This window comes from Euprymna scolopes, chromosome 20, assembly GCF_053919585.1.
Source record: "Euprymna scolopes isolate OS-2025 chromosome 20, ASM5391958v1, whole genome shotgun sequence".
Lineage (NCBI taxonomy): Eukaryota > Metazoa > Mollusca > Cephalopoda > Sepiida > Sepiolidae > Euprymna > Euprymna scolopes.
In genome coordinates this window covers 33,157,310-33,176,686 of record NC_136501.1, presented here as the reverse complement: position 1 = coordinate 33,176,686, position 19,377 = coordinate 33,157,310, and the positions used below count along the sequence as shown (strand labels likewise).

General features: G+C 33.8%; 1 protein-coding gene across 4 annotated transcripts in view; it reads right to left on the bottom strand.

The window, feature by feature from the left end:
- Positions 1-16,683: 16,683 nt before the first annotated feature.
- The window catches only part of LOC145241388 (uncharacterized), a 166,066-nt gene continuing 163,372 nt past the window's right edge, over positions 16,684-19,377 (bottom strand). For all 4 annotated transcript variants that reach the window (XM_080104309.1, XM_080104310.1, XM_080104312.1 and 1 more), the window contains exon 28: positions 16,684-18,613. In XM_080104309.1, the coding sequence (XP_079960435.1) occupies positions 18,457-18,613 (157 nt within the window). In that variant the 3' untranslated portion in view covers positions 16,684-18,456. The remainder of the gene's footprint in view (positions 18,614-19,377) is intronic.

The following is a 19,377-nucleotide window of genomic DNA, read 5'->3' as shown; positions in this document are numbered from 1 at the left end:
TAATTTCTTGCGCTTGAAAGGGTACTCGATGCTATTTTCGTTTTTATAGGGACTGCTACATTTTTTATTTTTATCTGAGAACTCGCACGGGTAATAACTAATATTAAATGTTTTGTTTTTATTGTTAAATGCAAATAAGTCACAGAGCAAAATACAATTATAATTTGATTTTATGTATATATATTAAAAAATACTTGCGTGTACTTTAAATACGTAATAATAAATTTAAATTCAAATAGGTCACAAACCTAATTAACTTGCTGTGAACAATATTTCTTTCCAAAATAGATGTTTCTGTTGTCTAAACTTAAAATATAAAAACGTTTACATTGTTTCAAATTATAAACTGTTCTATTTATATTGTTTCTAATATGAACAAAATTCTGAATATGTTGTTTAAAATAAACAATAATTGTTTATTATTTAAAGAAAACGTTCTGTTTATAGTGTTTTTTTTCAATGTCGATTACATGTTTACATGGTAACTTTACAGGAATTTAGTTCCTTTTTAGTGATAGAGGGTTCGAGAGTATTTTGTCACTTAAACTCCAGTCTTGCCAACATAAAGACTATACCCTGAACCATACCCTTTCCACCAGATTAGTATGCACGGGCCGATCAACACTGCAACCACCAAATTTTTTCGTTCATAATATTTGCGCGTAGGAATCCTGACAGCGATTATCAAAGTTACATTTCGGGCAAAGTTTTTGACAATCACACCGCCACACACAAAACAGGGTGTCTATTCCGAAAGCCATTCTTAAACTAGAGAGGTTTGGGGTGTCCATTCAGGAAGCCGTTCTTAACATGGGAAAGTTGTTGGCTGAGTTACAACAACAACAACAACAACAATAACAGTCTTACTTTAATTTTTGACGTGGTGGGCGGCATGCTGCCATCGGAAAATGCCAGTTTACGGATCATGCTATAATAAACAAACTACATACTCTGTCCTCCATTTAGCACGCTTTAATAAGCACGCAGATTTCATTGGATTAACATCTAGGAAACTAATCTATGCAACCATTATACACACACACACAAACACACATATACATATATATATATATATATATATATATATATATATATATATATATATATATATATATATTTATATAAAATGGGTTAATAAATTCCAACGAAAGAAAGATGTAAGTTTTTTTCCTGTGTAAGTAAATAAAAATAATTGTCTGTTTGGAAGATTGGCATTATTTTGAAGCTGTTTCCACTGCATGTGTGTACGTGTTTTGAAACATAGAGGTGTCTGTTATCTGCAATTTTGATGTTGCTCTTATGTAAGGCCACTCTATTGCTGAAATTTTTGGTGGCGCCTGAAACGTACGTAAACGATTTCAATGACTTAAAAACATTATTACAATGATCCAAACATAATTCTCAATGAAAAACCAAGACACGGAATAATAAAATAATGTTAAAAAATACACATTGTTGGTGACTACTCCCTTATTTAAATATATATATATATATATATATATATATATATATATATATATATATATATATATATATATATATATATATATATGAATAAAAATCAATAAAAAAATATATAAATGTTTATATCTTTTTTGTATTTATTTCCTATGTGTTGACGTGTAGGAATACAAAAAGTCTTTTTAAAAAAAAACAAGAATATTTCATTCAAAAGCACATAATTTCGACCGATCCTTCGGTCTTCCTCAGGGTGAAATATATATACATATATATATATATATATATATATATATATATATATATATATATATATATATATATATATATAATATATTTTAGTCATCGACATACAGTCCTGTTTCGTTGTATCACAACTCATCAGTGCCGCTAGACTAGCACCTATCCCAAGCCTAGAACCGTCGTGATGACAGTCGGCAGTTTTGACCCCTTGACCACGGAAGCGGTGCCCGCAACTAATCTGTCTGTCTATTTAAATAAACATCCGTCCGCCACTCGTAAAGTGCTCAAACGTTTGTTTGTAAACAACCGCGAGCTTCGCATTTTTCAGCCAAATTAAGTAGCGAGTGAGATTATTTACGATAGTGCTCTACCCAAAGAGGGGGGCTATATATAAAATATATTTTAGTCATCGACATACAGTCCTGTTTCGTTGTATCACAACTCATCAGTGCCGCTAGGCTAGCACCTATCCCAAGCCGAGGATCGAACCTAGAACCGTCGTGATGACAGTCGGCAGTTTTGACCCCTTGACCACGGAAGCGGTGACAGTCAAAACATATATAAGGGGTTTCCAAATAGGAATGCTTTTAATGTACTTCAAATAGTGATGTGTGACATTGCTTCTTATGCTAATGTGTCACGTCGTCATTATGTTCGCTTTTAATGTTTGATAGCTGGCACAAAAACTAGTATGTTGTATAGCAACGTTTACCAATGACCAAATCGACGTATGTTCATACTGAAGTCTATATAAAAGGGTGTATATAAGTTTACTTGTGTCATTTTACGTTCGTGTGTATACGTGTTTATACTTATGTGTGTGACGCATGTGTTCGTCTAACTATTTCATGCTCGTCTTTTTTATTATTATTCGTTGAATTGAGGCGTGTATAACATTTATATCAGTGTTTCTATGATCGTCTAGTGTTGGTATGTGTTTGTATGTGTCGATATATTAACAGATACGGTTAAACAACGGATATACAATATTTACAACAAAAAGGGACAGATAACAGTTCTCTGTGGATTTAACATCTGGCCAATCGGGGGAAATATACCTTGCCCACTTTGATCTAGTGTTGACGGAAAACTGCAATGAAGATTCATCCAAAAGAACCAACAAGTCTCGGGTTGTATTTCCAGTAACTTTTATTTCCAGAAATGTTTCTCCCCTAGAAAGTTGCACGCTTGTCCTAAGTTCTATATTCTATCGACATTTGCTCTGGCAGCTTTTTCAGGGTTCAGATCCATTACAACCGGTCGCCAGCTCGTCTCCACTCGACTGCCTCCCTCAAGCTGTCTCTACTAACACCAAATTCTACGTGTATATCAAAAATCTTCTTTTTATAAATTACCTCATCCATACAGGTAGCCTATAAAGATCATCACCTGATATTTTTTTTTAACATAATCGATACTGTTTGTCTAGAAATTCCTAAGTTGTCAGCTAAAATCCCTCTGTTTGATAACATTCGAATGTTAAACACAATAAATATTTTATTCTAAAATGCCTATTTTAGCTGACATTCCATTTAGACTATGAAACATAATAATAATAATAATAATAATGATAATAATAATAATAATAATAATAATAATAATAATAATAATAATAATAATAATGAAGAAGAAGAAGAAGAAGAAGAAGAAGAAGAAAATCTTCCCATCTTGACTCAGAACCGACAAGAGTAACTCACCAAGATGACATATTACACAAAAAACTCAAAATCTGCAATTACTTTGACGGTTGATTCTAGTCGTTTACTCCAACAGAAAATAAGAAAAACTCTATGACTATGTAGAGTTAAACAAAATAAGAGGTTTTAATATTGGATCCATCCTCATAGCAATCTTCACCTTGGGTACTTCAGTTTGTTGCATAGTCGGTTCTCTCTATAACAATTTATCTGTTTATTACTGTCACGTCTGTCGCACTTCTACAAAGATGCGTGCAGCTAATAAATATATACACCCTGGCTTGTTCTAGCCGTTTTACAAGCAAACAAAAAGGAATTTGTGCTGTTTAATTTTTATTTCTTATAGTCACACAGGAGGAACAAGTCACAGCACATCCTCGCTTCTCAGAATCGAGTAATCCACTGCCGCGTTTTCTGATCAGCTCAACGTCTGTAACAATAATCTGTTTGTATTTTATGCACAATCCATTTCGAATTATTCTAGCAGTTAACGTTCTTTCTTTTTGCGTTAATAACAGAAATAACTTGTGTTTGAAGAGTCAATCGTGCCGTTAACTCATGGAGTTTATTTTACTCATAACTAGAGCAAAATTAATTGCACAGAATTAGTTGGGAGGTGACGATAGTTAATAACACGGACAGAAATCACAAATACTTCCAAAATAACTTGTTTTGTAAGCCTTGACAGTTTTCCTACGATAAAAAAACGGTACTTATATAGGTCAAGACCCCTAGCTCAGTAAAATCTTCAAAAATATATTATTTCTCTCCTTGACGGGAGGTTAGACACAAAGTCAGCTGTGATTTTAAGAAACCAGCGCATTATGTTAAGTTGACTCTGGTCTACAAAAACGGCTGAGCAGCTTCATCAATATTCCCCAGTTGGGGTGTCAATGAATTAAAACCTCTTAGGCGATTAACAATAAATTTGAACCTCCTAGAACCTCGACAGCAACAAATCCACTGTTGAACTGATGTCGGCAACCTTCATGTAGTCCCTCCTATAATTACTTAATGTATTTCAAAAAGAATTACAAAGATATCGGGGAAACCAATGCTAACAATAGAATCATTTGTTTCATACAAAATGTATGAATGAGCAGTATCAGTTGTTCAATTTGCCGATTTCAAAGATAATTTCAAAGATAACAAGTTAATGTTGGTAGCTCTATGGAAAATATATGAATTCGAATTGAATAAAAACCAAAATCGAAATTTAAGCAACTGTCCTCATTGGCTGATGACAACAAACGTGTATTTATAAGAATATTTTAATTATATTCCCACAATCTACGAGGGGGAGGGCATTCCAAAAATAATGCCTTCCATTCTTTATTCCGCCTGAATGGGTCAGAAAGGGATTGTAAATTGCATTGTTATGTTGACTGAACTTATGCATTCATGACCTGAAAGTTTCATTTCTCTGTTGCAGACATTGACGGCGTTAGATTCTAAGAAAGCAACTCGTATTGAACCTGCATCAGAAGCAGAGATTCTTCATTGAATTCTTAGCAAAAGTGCATTGAGAATAGTGGTTACTATGTAGAAAAATAAATGCTGGAACACAAAAAGACGCTCGCTTTAATGGTACTACTCCCGTTTGTATAGTTGTTCAACTTTTTGAATTAAAAAAAAGTAGGAATCTTTACTTTTGGAACAACCCTTGTATGATAAAACACTCTCTGGACGCCCATGCGCATCCATCCTCCATCGCTGACAAAAGTGCATGGACAATGATAGTAACTATGCAGAGTTAAAAAAAATAGGAGGCTTTAATATTGGATCCACCCTCATAGCAATCTTCACCTTGGGTACTTCAGTCTGTTGTATAGTCGGTTCTCTCTGTAGTGATTTATTTGTTTATTGCTGCCGCGTATATATAATCATGTCTGTTACCCTTCTACAAAAATGCGTGCTGCTAATAAATATATACACTCTAGCTTGTTCCAGCCGTTTTGACAATCAAACACGAAGACGGTTTCATGACAAAACTATTTTTATTCAATTATTATTTTGCCTTCAGTCTCTCTCTCTCTCTCTCTCTCTCTCTCTCTCTCTCTCTCTCTCTCTCTCACACACACACACACACACACACACACACACACACACACACGTTTGTCGGACCTCTTTCTTTTATTGATAATTTATTCCTTTGTCCATCAGAGGTCAATATATGTGTACAAGTCCGACCTAGTAATTTCTTTGTTCCATCATCAGAGGTCAATATGTGTATACAAAGTCTGACATAGTATTTTCTTTGTTCTCTGCTAACCATGAATTTTTGTGTGTGCACCATCTCCAAGTTCTTTTATCTAACACTGTTGACCTCGGCTGACCTTTCAATTTCTGTTATTTTAAACGATTTTATGTACTAGTGGATCTACTTGCCAAAATCTAACACTTTTTCACAATAGAAACACAGTGGTCAAATAAGAAACCCTATGTACGTAAATGAAACGATATTAAATTCCTCGTTCTTTTGTAAACTTCCAGACAAAGGCAGCTTTTTCTATAGGGAAACAAAGAAAATGTATTTATACTATATTTTAGTAATATCGTATAATCTTCGATACACTGGATAGCTGTTTGGCCATCTTTTCTAAAATGTTACCGACTTCTGCTTTAACGACTGAAATATGTAATTACTTAAATTATATAAATATATTTTTTCAGTATTTGCAAAGAAAATTTTTCTTTTCCAAGACGAATAAAAAATTGTGGACGGAGGCATTCTCTCTCTCTCTCTCTATCTCTCTCTCTCTCTCTCTCTCTCTCTCTCTCTCTCTCTCTCTCTCTCTCTATCTATCTATCTATCTCTCTCTCTCTCCACATTTGTCATTATCGGAGTTCCATTTTAATCTTGTTCATGTTAAAATCGTTCAATTTTGCTTCTTTTTTTTTTCTGTTTTCGAAATAGGATTGAAAACTCGGCCCAGCCTGAAGTTGAGAAAGAACAATAGTTTGTTTGAAGCAATCTCCCAATCTATAATAAAGAGCAATGTGTATATATTAGTGTTTGAATGAATATATAAATACATGTACATCTATCCTGTCAGACGAAAGTTAGCAAGTACATCAAGTCTGTTGCCAAGGTCGCAGGAAAGATGGTGGGATCCTTCTACCGCTCCAGAAGATATCTCACTACTGATGCAATTTTCTATCTATATAAAAGCCAAGTACGGCCAAGGATGGAATACTGTTGCCATATCTGGGCAGGAGCTGCCAAAAACAGCCTATGATGCCTTGACAGAGTACAAAATAGACTTCGTGGTTTAGTGGGGGATGCCCTTTTCTCTACCCTGCAACCCCTCTCCCACAGAAGAGACGCTGCGAGCCTATCCTTGTTTTATCGTTATTTTCATGGCAGGTGCTCGTCTGAACTCCAATCCCTGGTCCCCCCTCGCCAAACTTTCACGAAAAACACCCGTCTAGCTGAATCCACTGTGAAAAATTTCCCCCACCCTATATCTGTGCCTAAATCAAAACGCGGATTTCATGAGCAAAGCTTCTTTCTTAGAACTGCACGCCTGTGGAACTCTGTTCCGTCTGCCTGCTTCCCTCTGGACTACAACTTGGATGTCTTCAAGTCTAATGTTAACAAATTCCTAATGAACCGCCCCCCTAATTAAACACTTCATAAAATCTCCTCACTAACGCGATGTACTTGCAATAACCCTTATCCCTGAGTGGCTTCCGGGCCTTGATAAGTGGTGATCACTGTGTAAAAAAAAAAAAAAAAAAAAAAAAGTAAAATACGTGTTTTATTTTTCTAGCCTCCCTAACAAAGCCATTTCAAGCGATAACTGGAAGCAAGGAAGTAAGTTAGATAACCACCTCAGACGAATGTCTGAAATGATTTTAATGATTTCACTATTATAAAAAGTCGACTGTGTATATTTTGTTTAGGTTCTCAGAAATGATTTCTTTCATTTATAAAAAATAAAATTGACAAAATTCTTTTATTTTATATGAATATTTTAATTATTTGGATTCATCGGACTACTGTTCTCATCTTGAATGTAATTTTCACAACGTTTCGGTCGATGTAACCTTAGACCTTCTTCGGGTGTATCATGTCGAACTCTGGAAGGTTCCTGTCAAACTCTCTTCCGCTTGCCTGTTTTCCACCTGACTACAACTTGGATGTCTCCAAGTCCAACATAAACAAATTCCTGATGAACCACCCCCTTAAGTAAGACACTTTATCAAATCTATAATACAAACGATTACTACGACACTATCCCATTGATTACTGTATATGCAATAATCCTTATCCCCGAGTGGCTTCCGGGCCTTGATAAGTGGTGATCTCCATGTAAAAAAAAAAAAAAAAACTCGGGAATTTGGACGGAATTTCGAGCAGAACCTTTTATTTACTTCACGGGGGTAGCATGCTCTTGTTCCGTCCGCCATGACTGGATAGAGGTCCTAAGTAATTCGCAATTGTATTTTTCAGTCGCCCACACTGAGGATTGAACCTTCAACCTTCGGGTGAATATCACATTTTACAATTGATTTGTCCAAGTACTCAAACCACTGTATCACGGGTCCATGCGTAACGTAAATAAAGGTTTCCATTCGCAATTCCGTCCAAATTCCCGAGTTCGAGAGAAACATTCCCGCTTTCGACAAACACACCTGAAGAACGTTGTGAAAATAACACTCAGAATGAGAACAGTAGTCCGATGAATCCAAATAATACGAATAACCAATCCTCATCTCAAAAATTCAGAAACGTCGTTTTAATTATTTATTGCGATAAATAGTAAATGCAAACACTGACAATTATTTTTGTCAGTTTATGAAAAGGTGCTACTATATAATAATATACTGCTTATTCTTTCTTTAGTTAGTCTGTATGTTAGGCTTTGAAAAAACCGCTAAAGTCAATTTTTGAAGGCCAAACTGCTTAAAAAGAAGCTAAATTCACGAGATTTAGTTTTTAAGATCAATCTGGTAACCCTGAACAAGAATATGAAAGTGACCTTGTTTTTGAATATCATTATAATAATATATGATCGTTATTGTAACTCGTTAGTCCGATGTGCAACGGTTCTTCATTGAAGAAAGAAGTCAGCAAAACGTTAAGAAAAAAAGGGAACATTCGAAAGAAACAAAACAAAAAAAAAAGAACATTGTCTGCCAAGAAGTGTTGGACTGAAGGAATAAATTAAAGATTGTCTCTTACAATGTTATTTTATTATTTGTATTGAACTATGTAGCACAATATTACTTTCTGTTTATTTATTAGCATTCGATTAATCTCATTTGGGTCAGTTCTGTATTTAAAATACAATGGATACTATTTTCATAGAAATGTTAAACTCATATTGGCTGCATGATATAGAACTGAATTAAAAAATTTTATTATGTGAACAATCCAGGACAATAGTCAGCGGCCTTACTGGCCAAATTGTCGGTTGGAGACATAGAATACAAGAGAAGAAAATAACTTCGGAAATGAGGAATCTAATAATCTTACCTGTTTTGTGATGGAAACCGAATAGTAATGTTTTGTCTTGAATATGACCTTGAGGTCAAGGCTTTCATTTTTTGCCTGTGTAGAAAAAATGATAATGGAAAACTTAATTCTATTAGGGAAATCACCTAATTAATATGCACAAATGATTTGGCGAATTAGCTAATCAAGGCAGAGTATGACGTAATGGAGAGGGATTGGCTGGATGAGAAACCCAGGCTACTCAAACAGTACACTTCTACCTTCCAATAAAAGGATTGGCAGTCGAGAGCAGAAAACCCTGGTTGAAGTCAAAAGTCGGGTCTGTCTACTCCACTGACAGTTCGATAAAGAGAGAAGAGACAATCAGTTGTCGAAAAAAGATCTTGTTGAGTTACTGTCAAAGCAGACTGTTGAAAGAAAAATGCTTGCATTTTTTTTTTTTTTGTAAAAGTAACCTTTTTTCTTGTTTTCGGAATTTGTTTAATAATTAATCTTTTTAAATGAAAATCCAAGATTACATCTGAAGTCTGAAATCAATTATGTGTTGCGGCTGCATTCATGTCGACCCCACGAATGAATGATACCAATTGAAAGTAATTTCTTTCAGGAGACAGCAAGCAAGAGAGAGGTTGGCTAACCTAGCGCCTGTGAATTGCAGCCCAAGATACATGTATAATCTAAAGACTTTGAGTAGTGCACTTGTGACCTACTGTTGGGGCAGGAAATGCAGGAATCTCACATCAACCCTGTCATCATAGAACCGACCAATACCATGCCATTGAACTTTCTTGGGTGTTCCGAAATCAGGACCACCTAAGACTATACTTATGTACCGGTGAACACTAGAGTCTTCACTGTGTTATAAGCCAACCTTCTTTGCAGCAGCCTTCGCAATGTCCTCAATACATTTGTTCCAGTCCATATTGCCTGTCAATGTTAAGCTGCGGAGTTTGAAGGAAGAATTTTCAGGAAGGTTGTTGTCATGGATATCGGTGGTTGGAGAAGCCTCTTGTAGTTGTTAAAGGAGAGCAGCTTAGTCTTACTAGTATTAAATGTTACTATCCATTTATAGTCCCATTCCACTATGGTCTGGGGGTCATTTTCTTACGATTCTGCCATTGTTTTGTATTTGTGTACATCCATTTTTCCTTTGTGCATGTTATAGAGCATGGTTTCATCAGCAAATATACCAATCTCAGATACAATATTATCAAGGTTATTTTTTTTTTTTTTTTTTTTTTTACATATACATAACCACTTATCAAGGCCCAGAAACCACTCGAGGGTAAGGGTTAAGAGTGTACAGTAGTCATTTGGACAATATAGTAATCCTTAGTAATGGAAATTCAGTAAATTTGTTAACTTAAGTGGAACTTGATGTTGGACTTGAAGACAACCATATTTTAGTCAGCTGGAAAGCATGAAACCGAAAGACAATTCCACAGACGTGCAGTTCTGAGAAAGAAACTTTGTTCATGGAATTTAGGCACAGATAAAGAGTGTGGGGGGGGGGAAATTATTGATAGTGTTTTCAACTAGACAAATGTTTCTTGTGAAAGTTTAGTGAGGGGGGACCATAGATTGAAGATCAGTCGAGCACTTGCCATGAAAATAACGATACATCAGAGACAAACTCGCAACATCTCTTCTGAAGATAGAGGTTGCAGGGAAGAGAAAAGGACATCTCCTATGAGGCTACGAAGTCTATTTTGAACTCTATCAAGGCAGGCCAAGTCCTTTCTAGCAGCTCCTGCCCAGATGTGGCAACAGTACTCCATCCTTGGACATACCTGGCTCTTTTATAGATAGAGAATTGCATCAGCAGTGAGATATCTACTGGATCGATAGAAGAATGCCACCATTTATCCAATGGCCTTGGCAACAGATTTGATGTATGTATTCCATTTAAGATCAGGATTAAAGGTCAAGCCAAGAAGCTTGTCAAAACATGAGGCCTCCTGAAGACGAGAGCCATTTATTTCAATTGATGCCAGATGGGGATCAGAACGCTGATGATGTAAAGATAGCTTGGTTTTAGATGCATTAAAAGTAACCAGCCACTCCTTTCCCCATTGTACCACGTGCTCAAAATCAGAGGAGAGAGAATTGGAGAGAACTTGATCGTTTACGGTTTTAGATGTGCTACCCTAGATGATAGTGTCATCAGCATAAATGTCTACGAATGATTTAAGGATTTGATTTGGAAGATCATTAATGTAAATCGGGAAAAAACTTTGGCCCAGGATGGACCCCTGAAGGACACCAGCATTAATACTGTGAGCTTCTGATTTTTGCCCATCAACTACTACTCTTATGAACCTATTAGAGAGAAATGATTTAATAATTGAGAAGACATTTCCAGCCATACCATAGCTGGAGATCTTGTGAAATAAACCTTTATGCCATACTCTATCAAAGGCCTTTGATATGTCAAGAGCAATTGCTCTAGAAAGGTTGCCTCCATCGAGAGATTCGCTAATCTTATGAGATGTAACTGTAAGCACATCTACTGTAGATCAAGCAGAACGGAAACCATATTGCATGTCACTAAGAAGGTTATTTTTGCTGAGATGGTTGATTACTTCTCTATTTAACACAGTTCCAGACGCACAGGAGACTTATTGGCCTGTACCGAGAGGGGGATGAGCGATCACCTACATTCTTAAATGCAGGGCATACTGATGAGATTTTCCAGGGTGATGGGAAGCAATTCTCCTTAAGACAACGTTTAAACAGTTTTGTAAGTATGTGCGCTAGTTTGGGAGGGAGTTTGTTCCATTGGCTCTTAGGTGGATTTGGAGGCAAATAGCTGGCCAAGCAGTTCCGCCTACTCAGATGCTGCGCATGCAACCTCCTGGTTGTTGAATTGTGGGAGAATTACTGATTGCCCTTTATTCACTAATACTATGATACGAACTCCTGATTCCTGGAAAATCTATCTTTTGCAATTCTATGCGTTCCCTCATTATTTCAGCATGCTTTCTTTTGGCTGTAGCTGTTGGTTTACATTTAAACGTCTGCATATCATTAGAGTCAGAAGCAGATGGCAAGCATTTAGGGACCTCAACAGTGAAGGTCATTTTCTAACGATTCTGCCATTGTCTTGGATTTGTGTGCATCCATTTCTCCTTTTTTGTTTATTTTAATGTTAAACATGAAATGAAATTTTGTAAAAAAAAAAAATTGTTCTTATAATTAAATAGACTTTACTTTATTTTGATACTCATGGTTTCTGATCCAAGTTTCTGTAAGCATGATACTGCCATTTTTTTTTATGACAAAGAAATTTAAATTACAACATCTTTTTTCTATTAATAAGTAATAATAGATTGATCTTTAACTTGAAAACATTTATCATTTAACAATATTTTTTTTTTAAATATTTATCATCTACACAAATTTTGTTTTTACCGCATTGTTGTCTAATGCCAATCTATATGATTGCCAAGTGAAGACCCTGGGAAGCTCTAGCAATTTAAATGGATTTGAAAAATCGGAATTCAGCTAAAATGTAGAGAATTCACAACATATAAGACTACACAGTTTCAAGGTGGTTTTTTTTTTTTTCAAGAATAAAATCTTTTTACAAATAACAAAAATTTGGTATTTTATTCCAATGTGATACTATCAGCATTCCTCGCCTAAGTGTTGGGAAGTGGAGCAAAGAGAGAAAAAAATGTAACAAAAGAAAAGCAGTAATAAGTTTAGTAGGCAGAAAAAAGCATATGAAATAGGGTTGGTGGAAAGGCAACAAATAGGAAGGTATTCATCATGATAGACAAAAGAAGCTGAATAGGATTTTCAGTTAATTTGTGGCAAACAAAAGCCCAGACATTAAAGGTAGGTATGTTTAGAGTCAGTTATCGCCAGTTTTTAGCTGTGCGCAACCATTATTCATCACTGGCAAAAATGCACTGAGAATGGTGGTGACTATGTGGAAAAATCACTTCTGGAGCACAAAAAGTTGCTCATTTTAATGGTTCTACTCCTGTCTTCATAGCTTTTTAACTTCTTTACTTCTGCTACTACTCTTATATATTTGCTAAAAAAGTATTTTATTTTTGAAAATTTTAACCAGTATCATAGAAATGGAAATATATGACAAACTGAACTTTGCAATTGTCTGACTGCAGCGTAATAACAGATCCATGATTTAGACGGATCTGCAATGTGAGATCATAGGTAGATATGTTTAGAGCCAGTTATTGGAAGTTTTTCCATGTGGCCGTGAATTTTGCAACAGGAACAATTTACACACAATCTTAGGTTCACAACAGTTGACAGGATTTGTGAGTTTGACTCGGTCAAAGGTAGATCATAGCTTGGACGAAGTCGGGAGAGCTTTGGGAGATTGAAAGGAGCTGATATTAAATGATGAACTTTGCCTCAACAGAAAAGCTAAGATATGAACATTAGTGTTTAGAGAGGTGTCACACATGCACCCAAAGTGCAACAAATATTTACAGAAAGTGTTGGAGTTTTCATTTTGTTTCATTTTATTTTCTTATACTTGTGCACTCCCCTCAATAGTTGCAAAAACAAGATAGCCAGAAGAAAAAAAAGAAAAATTAATCCACAGCACACAACGTTGGGGGCAGCAATGTTGTCGGTATGGGGGAACATGTGGTATCACACTGAGTCACTTCAAAAAAAAAAAAAAAAAAAAAAAAAAAAAAGAATTTTTTTTTATTCAGAACATGATATAAAAATTTTATATACAAAATTGTTTTACATTTGTAGGGGTGTTTTGGGGTTGTTTTTCTTTAAAAGAAATCACAAAATAAAAAAGAAATAAAAATGATTTTTTTCGTCTTCATTGCAAATGATTCTTTGTTTTTTTTTTCTTTTTACAGTTTTTAGTTTTTCATAATTTCGTGTTTTATTTTGGTTTTTATTTTTAAAGTTTAAAAATTATAGAAATAATGTCAGCATTTTTTCGTTCTCACCTAAACATTGGTAAAATTTATTCAAATAAAAGATGAAAACGGTTGGAAATTTTTTAAATTATAAGCGTAAAAACTTAGTTGAGGTATCCAGATATATCAGATTCAAAACTTTAATTACAATATCTTAAAATCATACGTCATTTGGGCCTTTCTTGTTATAATAGATAGTTTAGCTAAATCAAATACTAAAACTTTCATTTTTTTTTCCTCTAAAAAGATATTAGAGCAATTCATTATGCGACAGAACATGTGGGGAGTTTCAAAAGTAATAAATCATTTTTTTTTATTCTGCCGAAATGGATCAAAGAATTGCAAAGTGCATTATGTTTAAACTTATGCATTCATCACCTAAAAGTTTCATCTCTCTTTTGTAGATGTTGACGGTGTGAGACTCCCAGAAAGCAACCTCTATCATGGACGTGCATCAAAAGCAAAGATTCATTTAATTTCTGGCAAAAATGCATTGCAAATGGTGGTGACTATGTAGAAAAATAAATTCTGAAGCAGAAAAGTGCACTCGTTTTAATGGTAGCACTCCCGTCTTCATAGCTCTTCAATTTATTTAGAAAAAAAAAAAGATATACAAGACTATATTTTTAGAATGACCCTCATATTAAAAAGCGTGTTCTAGACGTCTATGCACAGCCATAATTTATCACTGGCAAAAATGCATTGAGCACCGTGATGACTATTTAGAAAAAGCAATTCTGGAGCACATAAGGTTGCTCGTTTTAATGGTTCCACTCTTATCTTCATAGCTCTTCCACTTTTTTAGTTAAAAAAAAAAAAAAAAAAAAAAAATAGGCTTTACTTCTGGTACTACCCTTATATATATTGCTAAAAAAGTATTTATTTTAATTTTTGAAAATGTTTACCAGTCGCATAAAAATAGAAGTATATGGCAAACTAAACTTTGCGATTGTCCGACTGCAGCATAATAACAGATCCATGATTAGAAGGATCTGCAATTTAGAATCTGACAAAATCCATATCAGGGGAGAGGATTTGTTGAACGCACTACATTTTTCCCCAAGATAGACATTATTCTACGGACAAATTGGTTGCGTTGGTAAAAATCACATAAGGTGCTCATCCTTCTGGATAAAACATTGCAGTACATATGAATGTCTTCAAGCACAAGAAGATTGGCTGACCAAATAAAACTTGGAAACATAAGATCATACTAAGTAGTTTGGAGACAATTGACCCGCTGAAATATGACCAGAGAGTGAGTTTGCGAAAATATAAAAAAGCATTCAACTCCACAATAAAAGACAATTGGCGTTAAATAAAGAGAGAAATGTGGTTATCCATCCTGTTGGTCTCGATGGATGTTACAATCTACCTTAAGGATACATAGATAATTGTTAAGGTTTAATTGAGCATTGGAAACCATGAAAGTCATACAGAAAACATTTGTTTTTTGGCCTGTAAAAGTTAGACTTGTACAAAGAAAAATCATAAAATAGACTTTCTTTTTTTTTTTGTTCAAGAAATCTTGGTACAAATCCAGAATTCAACCTAATAAAAAAAATAAATATACAGAAAAATCCTTATGATGTACATACCCATCATGGAACAAAGATGTCACATACCGAAAATCATATAATTTGATCAAGTAGTTTTATTTTTAACCAAAAAAAATCAAAGCTTATCAGTAAGGAAAAAGGAACTGTCTTGCATACCCATTCTGAAAAAAAAAAAAAAAGCAGATAACTCCACAATAATTCAATCTGGCAAGATCAGCCTTGTAATGCTAACGATTTCACATTAAACTCATTAAAAAGATTTTAATTATTAAAAAAAAAAAATACTTGATCAATTTTTGTGATTTTTGAAATATGTCATTCTCATATTGACAGGTAAAAAAAAAAAAAGCCAACGACATTCACCCTAAGTGGATTGAACCCCCACCCCACCCCAGTAGGAAGTTTCATGGGAATATTAAGTTCATAAGCATTCTCCAGTCGCATGTATATCCTGGTTAAGGGCGATGACGTTAAGTTTTTGTAGTTTTTGCAGGGAAGTGTCAACGTCCTCCTGGTATTCCCAAATGTTCATCCATCTGGTACTGACTAGGCTCAACACTGTTTAACTTTGGTGATCCAATGTGAACTGGTGTATCAACGTGATTATGTCGTATATGACAAGGTTCGTACATCATAAAGATTTTGGGTTTTTTTGAAAGGTTGAATTTTGAATAAGAACTGAAATTTTCCATGAATTCTCCAGAAATTCTTTTTAAATGAACAAATCTGTCTCGCAACACATTCAGACATTAAATTAAAATTGAAAACTAGATTTTCATTCTTGTAGAAATCCATTTTTATTTTTTTTAGGTTTCAATAAAAAAAAAAACGGACACGAGTTGAAAATTGGTATAATATTTTACAATATCAATTCTTGTTATAAAGAAAAAAAATTAAAAACTAAAAAAACCAACATATTTCTTTATATGTGGCGTGTAGATACATGTACACTGAATAGTGAGCAAGGACATCTTATTTTGAACTATTCATGATGATGATGATGATAATGATGATGATGAAAATTGTTGTGATGATGATGCTTTCTTTTGTCATTTTGTTTGGTTAGCTTTTTAATAATATCCTGTACATGACATTGAAAGTTTTACATTTTTGTTTGTCCAATTTTTTCTTTTTTAGTTTTCTTTTTGCTCATACCTTTCATCCAACATTCATTCAATTATCCCCAATTACACAAATACAAAGCTTAACACAGAGCAGCACTTGTCTTATCTTTTTTTTATTTTTATTATGGATTTTTTCCTCCTTTTTTTTTTATTTTTTTTATTTTTTTTGTGCATTTAAAAGGGGGGGGGTCATTTTTTTTTTTTTTTACATTATTTTTTGATGGAAAAAAAAAAAAAATGATTTCCTAGTATGAATAAAAAAAAATTAAATTTACTGCTAAAGCCCGAAAGATGTTTCCGGTACCAGGAGTGATTCCCAATTATACCTGACCCAATCTTTCCCCATACACCCTTATTCAAAAATGTTACATTTAAATCCCTGTAACATCTCGCTAAAGTAACATACATCATTGTAGCATTTTTGAATTTTCTTAAAATCGTACCATGATAATGTATTAATAGTCCTGTTTATTTTTAAGGGAGATGGAGACGTCTTTTTAGCAAGCGTATTCCCTTTTGTGTATGTTATGTTTTATGTTGCATATTTCATTTATTGTCTTTTAAGTCAATGTTTTCCAATTATTCTCAAGTAGCTTATTATATTAACACTTGCCTGAGCTGTCGTCAATTTTTGTATGAAACTGTGTCATGTAATGAGAGAACTTTTTAATGTCATCCTCAGGTGATCACCTTTAATAAGTACTGTTTTCTCATTTTAAAGTAATTCTTTACAAGTTGTCTCCCTTGAATGAGAAACATTTCTCTGCATGTTAGAGGGATCAAAAAAAAAAAAAAAAGTAAAGTAGATCATTTTGATCTCTGCAATTATTTATCAACAAATTACCAGTTAAGCATTGGTTTTTGTACAGATGCAATTAAAATCAATTTGTTTCATCTGTTAGTATATATTTGTCTTGAGAGCATTGTAAAAAGTGGAAGCTACAAAGTAGCCACACTAAATTCACTTCATAAGTAGCCTTGAAGATCTTAAAAAAAAAAATAAAATAAAAAATAAATCTTCTGAGCAAATAGAACAGGCGCTATCACATAGTGATAATTATCAGAGGCTCAAATGGAACCTACTACAGTGATCATAATCCGAGGCTCAAACATATCTTATTACATACTAAAACTCAAGTCATTTTATATAGTGATCAACAGCAGAGGCTCAAACAGACCCTCTTACATAATGAACATTATCAGACATTCAAACAGATCCTATTAACTAGTGATTGTCAAAGGGATCAAACAGATCCTCTTATGTGATCATTATTGAAGGATCAAAAGAACCTATTACATGGTGATCATTATCAGAGACTCAAACAGACCATTTTTCGTAGTGATTGGAGGCTCAAACCCTTAGTGTTCATGATTTAAAATTCAAACAGGTCTTATAAAATGATTATTTTCAGAAACTCAAATAGACACTCTTACATGCTAACATTTGAGGCACATGAATAGATGTGAGAAAAAGGGAGAACTGAATTTATTTGTGTGGAGTGACAGATTTTTGCAAGTAAATATAATTTATCAACTTGAGAACAGAAGAGAATGAAAATAAAGACAAAGATTTAAAAAAAAAAAAAAAACACAAAAAGAAAAAAAATGTCTAATAAAATATCAAAATATGTGGCATAATTTTCGGTGAGCCTTTCTTCATTCCTACTCTTCCCAGCAAAACATAGGAGATGTGAGAATTGAGAGAAGATACCATAAACTAACGAGAAATGGCAGTAACACCATTCTGTTCACCATTTTGTGGTAGAATTTTATATTCATTTTTTTTTTTTTTGAGAATTTCTTTATTTCTTGCAGAGTTTTTTTTGTTTGATTACTTTGTTTTTTGTATTGAAAGATAAAATAATTTCTTTTAGTTTCATAGCAGACGATGGTTTGAGTCTTTCAATGTTTTGCGCTCGTGTGAAAAATATAAAAAGAAATTTTCATTGTTGTACGTTTGGACTTTTAAACATTGGGCAGGTCGAGTTGGGTCGCATTTCACAAATTATCTGGTGAATCATCATCTCCGTGGCGGAGGCGATAATCCTCCAAAGTTTGCCTGATAGTGTCAGCTGAGTACTTGCACTTAGGAGAACCACAAGCACATGTGAACTGCTTCCATTTGATAACCCAAAACTTCTCGCCGTAGTCAAAGCTGGAAAGAAAAAACAAATTTAAAGACGTATGAGAAAGTGACATTCTTGAAATACCATCTATTAACAGAATACTCATACAAAAACGGATATTCTGCTATAAAATTAATTCACAAGATTAGAACATTTTATGTCCCTATTACAAAGATTTATTTATATATATATATATATATATATATATATGTATATATACACACACACATACTTATCCTTATAGATAGAATCTTTGTTCTAATTTTAATCAAAACTCCATTAAATGATTTTGAACTATGAAAATTCTTGAGTGGAGAGCCATCCTTGTAATAGAAAATTGATCAAAAAAAATGACGGCAAAAGAAATATTTCTATCGAAAAGAAAATTATCCAATTAAATGTAACTGCCTCAAACAAAACTTGGCAACATCAATCCAGTCAGAGAAGCTTTAAATTGTAAAGAATTCCAAGTAAAGAAATGGTAGTGTTAATCTAGTCAGGATCAATAGAGTTTGTTCCTTTCTTGTGTCAAGATTAAAATTGGATTTAAATGATTATATTTATAGCACAAATGATAAGAACAAACCAATCAAGTGCCAAAATTGATGTATAAAAAAAACTGTATCTCTTTGTGATCGTACCCAATATTATTGCAAAAAAATATCTAAAATTTGGATCTAAAGGAGAAACTAAATTTCAAAGAATCTTGCTTGAAATTGGTGTCGAATAAGTACATGTCAAAATTAAATGGTGTCGAATAAGTACATGTCAAAATTAAATGGTGTCGAATAAG